The 13814-nt window shown below is 44.3% G+C and overlaps 1 protein-coding gene across 1 annotated transcript in view; it reads left to right on the top strand.

The window, feature by feature from the left end:
- Window positions 1–10396, top strand: part of Tmem178b (transmembrane protein 178B) — a 368133-nt gene extending 357737 nt beyond the window's left edge. Inside the window, exon 4 of the mRNA XM_034519416.2 lies at window positions 665–10396. Within this exon, the coding sequence (XP_034375307.1) occupies window positions 665–915 (251 nt within the window). The 3' untranslated portion in view covers window positions 916–10396. The remainder of the gene's footprint in view (window positions 1–664) is intronic.
- The last annotated feature ends 3418 nt before the right edge of the window (window positions 10397–13814 follow it).

Below are 13814 nucleotides of genomic sequence, written 5' to 3'. Positions count from 1 at the left end.
ATAAGTTAACTGATGCCTGTATGGGTAGCAAGGTTGTGAAAACATATGTTGGTCCCAGTGTTTGGACTCCACCACCTCCTATATTATAAAGAAGTATTTCAGGGGACTAGTTTTCCATGGAACATTTTTTTCAGAAATGTTGCCTTACAGAAAAACGGAGAAGATTATCAAGCATCAGGCAACCAAGAGAGCAAACTAAGAAGGCCTTTTTGCTTCTTAGTGGCCAGAGTTGTTGGTGATTAGATTAAAGAAAGAGTGCTTAAGTTTGTATGTTATGTGTCTGTGAAAGAAAGTAGATGTTTTGTGTCTCCGATGAAAGATAACATATTTTAAATACTCTATAAAAATGGATTAAATATTCTGTGGTCATTCTACCCTATATAAATCTCTACTGAGAGACTCATTTGAGACATTTTTATCAAAGAAGAGACTTCCTGAATCTGTTCAAGATGGGTAACAATTGCAGAGTACAGAAGCAATGAGCCTTTAAGAGTGCCCTCCTCTCATGAACTTCCCTTGGTGAGGGCCTGCTCTTCGCTAAATCTCCTTGTCTACCCCACTTAAGAAATTGTAATGTAACAATCGTAACCTCTCTTCTCTCTTCCTCCCCTCTTCCTTTCCCTTCCCCATTTCCATGCCCCATGTTTCCTCCCTTGGTCTCCAGGAACCTTCTGCATCATTTCACTGTGCACCTGCGTGGCTGGGATCAACTTTGAGCTATCACGTTACCCACGCTACCTATATGGACTCCCGGATGACATCAGCCATGGCTATGGATGGTCCATGTTCTGTGCATGGGGGGGCCTGGGCCTCACACTAATCTCGGGATTCTTCTGTACCTTGGCCCCCTCTGTCCAACCTGTCCCGAGGACCAACTGCCCTAAATCCAGACCAGAGAATGGGACAGTGTGCTAAAACAAAACAAACCCATATCTATATATATATATATAAATATATATATAATATACATATATAAAATGAAACTCAATCAAGATGATGCCAGTGCCAAGGTAGAGTTGAGTTGGCTCAGGCACCTGCATCTCACCAGACTTTGTGTTGCCTCATGTCCAAGATGGGAAAAGTGTCCCCATCCTGTGGCTCTCTCATCCGTTTTTTGACTTTGGCTTCATGATTTCTTCAAGACAGTGAAAGCCACCACAGGCATCTTGATCCTGGTTGCTTGTAAGGATGTGGTGGTGAGCTGGAAGGGACAGAGGCAGTGATCTAAAGCAACACAGATACAGAGAAGGAAGTGCCGCACTCTGGGCCAACAGGAGAGGACACCACCACCACCCCAGCCATCATATCACGGGGGAAACTCAGACCCTTGAGTTCACAGAATGTAACCACATCTTTGAGGCCATTTTCAGAACCACTTCTCTGCTCTTCCTGTTCTGAGCTCCTTCCCAACCCACCAGCGACACAGCACAAGTGGAAGAGAAAACAGACTGAGAAGGAAGTTTTCTCTTTGCGGCCAAACCTTTGGACAATGCTTTAGAGGTGGGAAGGGGAGAGAAGATGCTGAGAGGCAAGATCCACATCAACTAAAGGACACTTCAGTGGATGCTCAGAAAACCCAGTCTTACCTTCCAGCTGCCTTACACCCAGTTAAACAAGAGGCCACCCTGTCCTCCCCTGCCTGTGCTCTCTGGCAGATTGGAGCCTTTGAGTAATGCTGTGATGTGTGTGTATGTATGTGTGTGGGTGGGTGGGTGTGTATGCACACACACACATGTGTGCGCATGCGCATAGGTGTTGGGTGGTTACCTTTTTCTTTTCCACTCTGTGAATGGAACTATCATATTACTCTGTTGTCTCTCTCACTACTCTTGTTTTTGACCTATTATAGAGGCCCCAAGAACTGGGAATTATCCTGAAGGGCAGGCTTTCAGGGGTGCCAACACAGCAGCTGCAGATACCTGGAGAGAGACAAAAGTGAGTGTGGTGTGTGTGTGTGTGTGTGTGTGTGTGTGTGGTATGTGTGTGTGTGTTTTCACACACGTGTGCATGCACCCGTGGTGGATATTTTATGAGTGTGGGATTTTATTGTTTGCGTTGCATTTTTTTTCTATTATTTTGGTACAGCTGAAATTCCCAGAGGGCAAACCAAGAACAAAACTACTGGGCCAGAGAACCCTGTGATACCTCACAGTATGGTTCTGGAACTCCGCAAGACTTAGTCCACTAATTTTGCAAGTTCAAGACACAGCTGGGCACAAAAGTCATAAGAGAAGAGGGGGAGACATACAGTTCAGGAGAGAAAAGGAATTTGCCTCTGATTTCTGATGTGTGAGTACGAGTACATATACCAAACAAGACCTTCACTCCCCACTGGGGGAGGGGAGGGCTGTCCTTTGTCACAGGATGTCTGCTCCTTTTCTAGGGGAGAGCCCTGTACAGAGGAAAGGAAATGAGTCACATGTAGAAAGAGCTCCTCCATGTCCCATGGGCTCAAGTTTGTATGGTATTATGTAAATGAATGGAGAACTCTTGACTCTTTCCAGTCTCGTCCCTTTCCTCTTGATCTTACAAAGGCCATGAATCCCAAAATAGCTATCTATCTTAGTGGCTAGCACCCAAACTGAGGTGCCATCCAAGCTGACAAGGCCGTCCAGGTATCTCAGGCTCACCTGAGCAAATTCGCACTGGGTGCTGGCAGGTGGAGAATCAGCCAGACTGTGAATGCCACAGGGCAGGAACAGCTCATGGTGACCTTGGGAACCCTGCTGGTGCCAAGTGTCCCTGGGGAGGCAAGGAGAAAATCCTGAGCTGGCCCAGCCATGGTCAGTCACGCAGAAGGGAAGCTCAGCTGCTGCAGAACAGATCTGCTTTGGAAACTTTGCCAACAACTCGGCAGCCTTTCTCCCCCACGCGCTCTGCTGCAGCTCCTGGTTTCCAGCCTTCTTTCCTCCCAGGCTCCTCACCTACTAACAGCTTCCCTCTCTTCCCTCCGTCTACCAGGCTGTAGGTCCTGTTCTTCTTCTCATCTGCTCTTTTCATCCACCCCCCCCCCGTGTGTGTGTGTGTGTGTGTGTGTGTGTGTGTGTGTGTGTGTGTGTGTGTGTAACGCCTATTGGGTGTAATATCTGATGAATTTCGATGTGGGTTTCTCTTTGTGTGTGTCACTCTGTGTCTCTCTCTCTCTCTCTCTCTCTCTCTCTCTCTCTCTCTCTCTCTGTGTGTGTGTGTGTGTGTGGTGTCATTGTGTATGCATATACAGGTGTGGATGCATTTCTCAAGACCCCCTCATAAGGGCCCTAGTCAGACTCTACAGCAGATGTTGTATGTGAGCACCCAGAGTGAAGGAGTACCAGGTGAACCGGGGTAAGCTGGTGTCAGGAAATGCTGCTGGCATCCAATTGAGTTTTTTTTAATTAATTAATTTATTTACATCAAATGCTGCTCCCCCTCCTGGTTTCCCCTCACAGAGACCCTCCCCCATTGAGATTTTTAAGGATCGTTTAAAAGACAAAGGGTATATTCTATGATAAAGGAAATCATTTTTTAAAAACTCAGTTTTTTTTTTAAATTGACAGTTTTTTTGTTTGAAAAGCTAGGTTTTTTTTTTCTCTTAAGATGAAAGATGTACTGATGTTTGAGGGGAAAAAAAAGTCTCTCAGATTGAGCGATCTTTTGTTTTCCTTCTGGGTATCTTGAGCTGAGCAGGGATAAGCAGGTAGAGATCCATGAACACCCACTTGGGGCACTTTTCTGTGACTGAATGCTAATTCCAGCTGTTTTCCAGTTGTGAAAAGATGGAGGAAGCTAAGCCAAATGGGACATTTTGTTATTGACTATTTAAACTTTTCTGGAGTAAACTTGAACATTCTTGTTCACAGACTGCTCATTTGTGCTTTATTTTAAAAAAAAAAAAAATCATACTAATCTTAAACATATCATCTGCTCTATCCAATTGCCCAACACCATGATAAATGTGTAGTAAAACTCACTGGCTTCATTTGAAACACAAGCATTCCTGAGACATTAGATGGACTCCCAGGAAGGTGAGAGACTCTCTGGGCTCAGTTCATCCACTCAGCATCAGCAGAACAGGACCTTAGAGTAACTTTTCACTATTACAGCTGGGCAGGGACAGATACAGATGCTGGACTCTGATCCTTCCTAGCAACAAAGCAAGCTCAGGCACCTGATCAGGATAGAAGTCTCCATACTGATAGCAGATAGCAATCTCTGTCCAGGTGTCCCTCTACTACAGGGGATTGACCACTGGTTAAAACAAGCCTCTCTGATGCAGTTTCTGGAGCTTTCTGGCTGTGAGGTTGCTAGGAAATACATAAAGGAGAAGGAAGAGAAGTGTCTTGGTGTGTGACACCCTCTAGGTCAGACTCCACTAACTCCAAATCATAGACTCCAACCTTTTGAGGGAACCCTGGTTCCTACCCAGGTCAAGTTCCAATAGCTGTGTGTATACAAGGAATACAGTTGCACACGCTGTGGGCTCTGTGCAAAGCAACAGCATGGAGACACTTTCAACATTCATTTCTTTTGCTCTCTCCTAGACTGGAAAGTTGGGATCTAACTAGGGCAAACTACAATTTCCTGTTCTCTCTGGGGAATTGTGGCACTTTTTTCTGCTTTCCTTCTCCCCTGGCTTTCCTTATGATCCATTTGTGACAGTTATCTTCTTAGGAAAGCAAGATACTTCAAGCACCTCTCTCCTTGTTTGCCATGGCCTGAGGTCTCACAAGAAGGAATGTGAATCACGAACATAAGAAAAAAATATCTGTTCTAGCTTTAGTCACTGGGCAGTTTTTCAGCAGCCCCCCTTTCTCACCTCTAGGGATCATGAAATCATAATTAGAGAGCTCCCCCAGAACTAGATAAGTCTTCTTTGGCCTCAGGTCCTTCAGTGGTAGCCTGGGCCCCAACACCGTGCTAGTGTATTCTCCTCCAGGGGAGGTTTTCTACCCAAATGTGTCACCTTTCCTTAATAGGAAAGGGTACCCTCTGAGACTTTGCGTCTCCTTAGACATCCATATACACGGTAAGAGACCTAATTAGAAAGTACCACATTTTTTCCTCCTGACTTTAGGAAGATGTGTTATTTCAGTCTCCATTGCTGCCCACCTATGTAATATTCAGAATAATAAGGTCAAACTCATTGCTCAGAGCATTTGGTGTCATCTGTCTTTGGCCGGGAACATTCATTCACTGATTTTCAATCATGTAGGGGAAGAACTAGATTCAGACACCCTCTGTCTTTGTTTGTGTGGAATACTGGTTGCTTCTCATAGTTAGAGAGAATCTCATTCTTTTCTGGAAATGTCTCTGCTTCTTCTGGCCTGATATGCCCCAGTGAACACATCCAGGGAAACATGATGAGTCAGAAAACCTGATTTCACAGAGAGTAACAGTAAGCCTTGCTGCTATCTTCCAGCCCATATAGACAGAGGAAAGGGGCGGATATATATATATATATTTAAAGCAAGTCCTAAGATGGATCGAAATGATTCTGGTGCCTCTCAGCATGCCTGACTTCTGGGTCGAGTTTACCACCTCTCCATTCATGCTGCTATGCCATAGCACATTTTGTTGACATTGGTCCTAGTCCTTAGACTAGATTATTACCAGCTATTGAGCTTTCCTCCCTGGGGATTACATGCTCATTGTGGGAAACTAGGGGAAAAGCAGACAAAAGACTGAGAGACTAGTCAGAATCCCATCGCTCTGAGGCCCCTACCATGGACCCAGTCATAAGGGTCAGACCTCAGAACATCATCAATGAATGGTTGTCATGGCATGAATAGATGAGAGTAGGATGAGGTGGCATGGCCACAAAACTGCACCGATTGGCATCAGTGACCCTGTTTTCTTGGCAGCAATACAATCTGGAAGGGCAGCAAGGAGTCATTTGAAAGCTCATGCCAGAGCTAAATATCCCCTCCACCCTCTCTCCCCTACTTCTTTTTTTCAGGTGCCATTCCAATCTAGTCATGGGTATAAATTCACCGAGGCCAGAGAAACTCACTGGTTAAGCTACACTTGTATAATGCAGCAATGCTGAAACATTTCATTCCACTCTGTACTAAAATGATTTGTGACTCTGGGCACTGTGTCTTCTCCATACTTGAACTTCCTCATCTACAAAATGAGGATGGTGATAACGCTTTACCTCATGGTATATTAAGGGTGGTAAAGGAATCGCAAAGCAATGTGCAAACACAAAGTGTCTATGAATTATGTGCGCTGTTCAAATTGCCCATTATTGACAGGTGCAGCCACTACAGTGGAATGGTTCCATCAAGGCTCTGCCAAGACAGTAATGTAGAGTGGGAGAGGCCATCTTGGTTGCTGAACTGAGTGTAGCTATCCAACTGAAGCACATGGGATTCACTTCTTCTTTCAAGCCCTCCGGAGAAATTGCCTCCTTCACAGTCTTTACCCGTTGCCAGACTCACTTCCTTTACTTCAAGGCCAGTCTTGCAAAGCTCACTCTTACAGGAAGTGACGATACAAAGAGATCATGTGACGGCCAAGAGTGTAGACAACTAAAATAGTGCACTTTGAAAGCAGGCATGGAGTGAATGCTTTTGGTTTAACAGTTCTATTGTCATTCCTAGCTGTACAGGCTCATGTTGGGGAGCAAAGTCAGATTCTTGAAGCTTTTAATGTTCTCTCATATTTAGAGTGAAGATAAGTATGATAAAAGTAAGAGCCCGCTTCCTCTTGTCAGGCTGTAATGCTAGTGACTTCATCAATAGCACCTCAGTTCTGGTAGGAGGTCCTGAGGGATGTGGCAAGTTGAGACACACCCCTGTATGATCTTGCTTGGACCCTAAATTCTAAAGGAGAAAAGAATTGATTCCCCAAAAGAATTTCCATGCCTTTCTTCTTTCCTGTGTGCACCGAGACGTTCTACCAGAGAACAACAAGACCTTGCTCTCTTTATGACTAGAGTCTAGCCAATAATAAGGGTAATAGCATGCCCACAAGGGTGGGTGGTTCACAGCCAACAAACAGAAAGCTGGGCCCCAACCTAGGAGTTGCCCAGCTACATAGCTCAGCCTGGCATCTCCCTGACAAATGCCAGGCTACTACTCCTTCTACCTAAGTCCTGTTATGACTCCCTAGGGAAACAACCCAGTGTCCTCCATTGCTCTCCCTTGGACCCCAAACTTTTCCTTTCCTCTCTGGGTGGTCCGTAGGCCCATTCCCATTTGTATGTGCCAGTATGTCTGTGTTGTGAGTGTGATGGTGCCTTTCACACAGAGATTTCACAGAACCACTCTCATGCCCCTCCCAAGCCTGCCCCACCCCCGCTGCCCACGGTGTGACTGTTTTGCTATTCAAGACTATCTGTAAAAAATGTACAAATAAAAGTAAAAGCTGAAAATTAAGGGGAGGGGAATTGCATCTTCTTAAATGCTGTAATGTAGCCCTCGGTTTTCCAAGGGCCTGTGAGGACTGCCCTAGAATCCTGACTCTGGGGGCGCTTGAAGAGAGGGGATGCCTGTCACAGATTTTTTTCTGGTTGTTTTCCTGATGGTCGCTTCTGCTTGCTTGGTACTCTCTGTTCTGAAGACATTTACCTTTAAAGTTAATTATGTCTCCACCCACACACACCCCAAATAAAAACATATCATCCAAGTTAGAATAGTGAAGGTCATGGCCCATATCAACCCAAAGACAGGACCTGGGGTGATATCAGTGACTTTGTTAATAGCTCACCGGGAACCTTGGGTGATTCTTGTGACCTCACAGTGTATCCATGTCCTCTCATCCTCACAGGAAGCAGGGTGATGTTGGGGATACATGTGATACCTGGTCTCCCTGTCCATTCTGCTGCTATTTGTGCCCATGCTGGCTGTTGTATGCTGACTGAGCTGAGGAGAAGCTTTCTCTCTGTTGCTCCAGCCCGAAGCTGACTCCCCTCAGAAAGTAGCCTCAAGCCAGCAGCCAGTTTGTGTGCAGAGTCCAAAGCCTTTGATCTACCTTCTCAGTCTCAGATGCCTTTTCCCCGCCCACTTTGGTGATCTCATCTTGCTCTCTCTGCTGACAGAGCTTTGCCTCACAGGACTGGGGTAGGAGAAAGACCATCAAAGGAGATGATGTGAGTGAATTGCTTTACCATCTGTGGCTGGCTCTGCAAATGTGGCTTACTGCATAAAGAAGCACAGGCTGGCCAGGGGACACTATAAAATGGGGAGGGGGAAAAAAAGAAGGTGGTTCTGGGGATAGGATGTAGGCTGTAGGTAGAAGATGTGGTTAGATAAACTTAGAAAATGTTTGTGCTTCCAAAAGCCCCTCAGTAGAGTGGCAGAGAAACATCCCCAGGGTTACAGTGCAGTAACCCTGGCAGTGTCCAAGGCATGGATAATCCCGGAGTACAAGAGGCTGCTAGGAAAGACTGGTTGCCCAAGAAAGATACACAAATTTGGCCCGTGTGAGCACCCCTCCACTCATGGTTATAGGCCCTTCAGTCTAACACTTCCTCATTCCTCATGGAGCTTGGTGACCCTCCTTGAGAATTATACAAGGAAGGATTTAGACCACCACTGTCCAAAAAATTTGATGCAAGTTGTGTCTGCAATTTGAAATATTCTTCTACCTGCATTTCAAAGCACCAGCAAAACAGGTGATATTAACTTCAATACTATATTTGAACCCAGCATATCAAAAATATTAGCACTTCAACATGGAATCAGTATAAATGTTACTGGCATGTTTTATGTTCTGTTTATTTCAAGTAAAATCTTCTGAACCCAAGGTGAATTTCACCCTGGGAAAACGTCTCCACCTGGATCAGCCACATTTTGAGGGCTCAAAAGCTGCATCAGGCTTTTGTGCCCATCTAGGAGAACAGAGAGTTAGGTCTTTTCAGAGACTGAGTGGGATGCCCTTGCCACACACTGTGGTAGATTTCCTTGTGGGAACAAAGGCAAAGGTTGGATTTGCTGAATAGAAGCAGAACTATAACCATGATGCTGGCTCACCTTTGGAAGTTCTACTTTACCTGCTTAGTAAAGGGAGAGAGTCGCTGCTGTGAACCAACCACATGGTATATCTGCCTCAAGAGGTATTAGTGCTAGCCTTGGACATGGCCCTGATGACCTGTCAGAGTCCTAGGGAGAAAACAGGCCATGCCCTTTGACTGTAGGAGAGTCAGTCATGGCCCATTCTATCCATGCAAATGTCTTATATCTCATGATAATGGATAGACAGGCCTCCCTGTTGTTAAGAATAAACATCTCTCTCATCTTTTAACATCTGGTGGAATCTCCTGCTAATAATATCTCACTGATATTTGGAGCTGTTGAATTTATCCTTCAATTTCTTTAATTGTTGTTGTTGTTTTTTTTTGTTTTGTTTTGTTTTTTTATCTTGAGTATTGAAAAGGATATATGAGAAAAGAATAGCAGGCAGACCGGGTTCCCTAAGAGGTAGCAGAGACAAGTTCTGTCCTTACACTAGGACTCAGGCCACCATTTCCTACCTCTCCTTTCTGCTTAAAGATCTTCCTTGGATCTAAATAAGCCTCTTCTGTGTGTGTGAGAAAGACACGTAGTGAGATCTTAGGGCATAGAACAGAATAAATATAAGCAACCAGCCGCTGGGCAGCATTCTCCAATCATGTCAAAGAGCCAGTATGATAAGGCTTGATTCACTTAAAATATGATATTCTGAGCCCTATGCTGCCAAGCAGGAGAAAGGGCACTGATTTGGGGAGCACGTTATATATGTGGTCATTAGACAGGGACCATGGCAGGCAAAACTCTCAAACGCCTGGAGTGTTGATGGTCCACCAGATTATCGCTCAGTCAATATAAATTTATTTACCTTCAGTCTAATTTGCATAGTGCTTTCTGATTGGTTAGACACAGTGTGGTGTATACTGCAGGATTCTAACAAGACTCTCCCCTTGGAGGTAGCAATTCCTGTGGTTATTGGTGCTAAAATAAGATTAAATATTATGTTAATTTGTTCTGATACAATTTGAATAAATGTATTGTTTAATCTTAACAAGAATGCTACATCTTATCAGATCTATTGTACTGTCTGTTTCTTCTCATAATTAATTAATTACAGGAAAGGTGATCCAAACCCGATCTCGAAACTCTTGTGATATTCTGAGAGGAACTTACCAGGGAAGTGGGAGGGGAATGAAAAGGGAAATTGCCAGGTTCCTGTGACTTTGAAAGGACTGAGGAAGCAGAGAGCGAGCATTTGGGGACTTCACTGAAACTGACTGCATCTTGCAATTTTCTTTTTCAAATTGGCAGAATATTGTTATTTCCATCGATTGAAGAAAATAAAAGTGTCTGGTAATTAATTAAATGACTTGTTCATGGAAAAAAATAAAAATAAATAATCTGTCAGTTGTGGAATGTAAACTGATTAAATAATTAAATAAAGAAGACCATGTTGTGTGTTTTAAGAGCCCGTGTCTGCTGTTTGTTTGGGGGGGCTGGGTGGGAGGGTACAGGCTGTTTGGGGGGGGGGCTGGGTGGGAGGGTGCAGGCTGTGGTATTTGATGGAGAATTGATGCTGTTCCCTGGGGTTTTGTAGAGAAATAAATTGTGCGATTCTTACACAGCTAGCTGAAAACTCTAATCCAGAAGGAAATTGACAATAGACGTTTCAATAATGTACCAGCCAAAGGTCTATGCTTTGAGTATTAGGGAAGAGACGGAAATGTGTAGATGGATTGAAAAAAAAAAAAAAAGAAATATGTTCTTTTTCTCCAGTCACAGACATTAAGAACAAGAAATTCAAAGGCTTCGTAGAATGTCACAGTTGCTAATTGCATCCCAGCCCTTGACTAATTTCCTAGCTACCAGTGAGAAGGGAAACTTCTTAGTCTTCAGTAGCTTTGTCCCTGACTTAAAGTCACATTTTTGCTCTGCCCACCTACCCCTCGAAAGCTTCTGGCACATGTGTGACAAGGAAAGCTGGAAGAAAGCAAAGATAATTTGAGGTGAGTGCTTTTGAAAAGAGTCTTATTTCTTCATCAGCATCTCTAGGTTTAGGAGAAGGAGATTAGCTTTGTGGGATACAAGTGGAAAGCCAAATAGACATGGCTAAATAGAAGCCTGGGTAGCCAGATTCCCATCCTGATGTCATCTGGACCACTGAAATGCAGTTGTTGGACTCTGGACAAGGTTGTCCTGCTGTCCTTCCTGCTGCTTCTGGCTTGGGGACGCATGGCTACTCCTGTCTTCACCTGCTCTAGAATGAGTCCTCATGTCACTGCTTTGTGCTTTCTGCTTTTAATCTAGAATCCCAGGCAGGTGCACCATGGAAGGAAGGTAGGAAAAGCATCTCCCCTTTTCAGCTTCTCTCTTAGGTGGTGGGTGAAGTAGACTATTCCTCAGATGTAGATGCTAAGTGGCCAAGGAGGGAATGCTATTCCTTAGAGTGGGACACTACAGGAAGAGAAAGATATGTCGTTGTATCGCTGCAGTACACACAGAGTGCCCAAGTGGTTGTGGCACAAATCGTGACCTTTTTGATAGCAGCCATAGCTAGATGCCTCTGTGCAGATAAGTTCGATGCTGGACACCAAGAAAGACTCAGGATTACTCACTCCACATCTGCATGCAGCTAGTCTGAAAGAAAGCTTTGCATTTGTTTTTAAAGAAGAAGACATCCTGAGAATGATGAAAATAAACAGCTAAACATTTCAAAGATAAACACAGTCAGAGGAGGGGGATGTGAAGTAGATGTGGGGAAGAAATCCTAAGTGCAGAGATACTTGAAGAATCCCAAGTGACACCCCCCACCTCCCAACTCACCATAGATGAGCTGTCCCTTGGAAGAGAGGCAGAAGTGAAAAGATTACTGATCTTGAGTGAGCACCTCTGGGGGATGGCAGATGGAATTTACAGGCCTCTTCCTCAGTGGGCAGGGATAACAAGGACAGGGAACCTGAATTTACCACACCCTATGACTCAATGTGATAATATCCTGACATGGCAAGTGGGTGGAATCCTCATCAACTACCCGAGGAAGAATACCCCATGTAGTGGCCAGTAGACTGCCTGAGGTAAGCCTCAAAGAGTATAACCCTCTATTCTTCTTTTTCTAATAAAGAAACTTTGATTTCTGTGTCTGTGATGAATTATGTAACTTACTAGTTTCCAGAGAGAACTTGGTTTGTGGGAAATGCACCTAACCCCATGACCCCATTGCTTCAGTCCCAGTGCCTCCAGGCACACATATCCATATGGTAAGAGCTGCTAAATCATTCCAGGAAGCAGCTCCAAGCTCTATAACCAAGTCACAGAGTACTTGGGGAGGTCCCTAGAGAAGAATTCTGGGAAACCATCATTCCCCAAATGCACATAAGTCCTTTCCTCGGCCTCAGAGCACTTTGCTCTGTCTTGTGGCATTTAGCACTGGGGAGGATGAATGGTAGTATTTTCCTTGGACCCTCTTAAAGAGCGTGGGGTTTGGGCTTATCTTTATACTCCAGTGTGATAATGGTTCATGTATAATAAGCACTCAGTAAATACTAATCTGAAAACCACAAGTCTCACCTCCAACCCCTCCAAGTTGGTCCTTAGTGGCTAGGGTTAAATCTTTTAAGCTTTTATTGGGAATTCCCCCAAACCACCAGTTCAGTGATTCGCTTGAAGGATCCAGGTTCAAATTTGCAAGGATAAAAACACACAGGACAGAGTCCAGGAGATACCAGATGCAAGCTTCCAGCTATTTCCTCCAGTGCATTTGTGCAAATAGCATTTAATTCTCTCAACGGTGCTTTATGGCAACATCCAGAAAGCACTGGCAACCACAGAGCAAAGAACAACCATAGAAACTTCTGGGGAGTTTCGAGCATTCACTCAGGTAAGTATGCGTCTCACCTCACCATATTCTTAATTTTTTCTTCTATGACAAGATACCTGACAAAAATGACTTAAGGACAGTTTATTTGCCTCATAATTTCAGGACACAGTCCATTCTTAATGGGAAGATATGAATGCAGGACTATGATGGATCTGGTCTCTTTTTTTCCACAGTAACCAAGCAGAGACACGAGTGACAGTGCTAAGCTCACTTTCTCTGTTTTCTTCCACAACACCATCCAGGACTTCTGCAAGGGGCCTCCCACGTTCAGAGTGGGTCTTCCCTACTCTGTCAAGCCTTTCTGGAAAGGCTTCATAAACATACCCTGCGGTGTGTTGCCATGGAGACTCTGACAATGAATATTAATTGTCAATGTTACTTAGTCTCTAGCCCTGTGTGTTAGCTGCTTTTTTTTGTCACTATAATAAAATACCACAACCAAAGTCGACTCATAAAAGGGTTTATTTTAGCTTCTGATTCCAGAGGAAGAAAAACCATCATGGTGGGAAGGTCCAACAGCAACACATGATGAGAACAGCAGGAAGCTGAGAGACCATATCTTTAATAGCAAACCCAAAGAAGAGAGAGCTGGAAGTGGGCTGAGGCTCTAAGCTCTCAACCCATGCCTCTAATGATCTACTTCTTCCAGCAAGGCTGCAGCTTTCTAGGGATACCAGTTTTAATAAGTATACTAAAAGTTCAACGGTGATGTGGGGGCGGGGCGTAGCTAGGGAAAGTTGGATTTGATCAGCACATGCTATATGGAACTCCACCAACATGTACAATTAATGCATGTTAATCAAAAATAGAAAATAAAAATGATCCTTGGCTTACATGGTGGTTTGAATGAGAATGGCCCCATAGGCTCATATATTTGCATGTTTAGTCCCCAGATGGTGAACTCTTTGGAAAGGATTAGGAGCTGTAGCCTTGTCTAAAGGAGCCGCCTGAGCCTATAGGGGACATTCTCATTCAAACCACTACACCCTTCCAGAGGTAAAGCTGAT

The sequence above is a fragment of the Arvicanthis niloticus genome, chromosome 15 (genome assembly GCF_011762505.2).
Source record: "Arvicanthis niloticus isolate mArvNil1 chromosome 15, mArvNil1.pat.X, whole genome shotgun sequence".
NCBI classification, from domain to species: Eukaryota; Metazoa; Chordata; class Mammalia; order Rodentia; family Muridae; genus Arvicanthis; species Arvicanthis niloticus.
The sequence above is the reverse complement of the archived record's forward strand: the minus strand, read 5'-3'. Positions and strand labels throughout refer to the sequence as shown.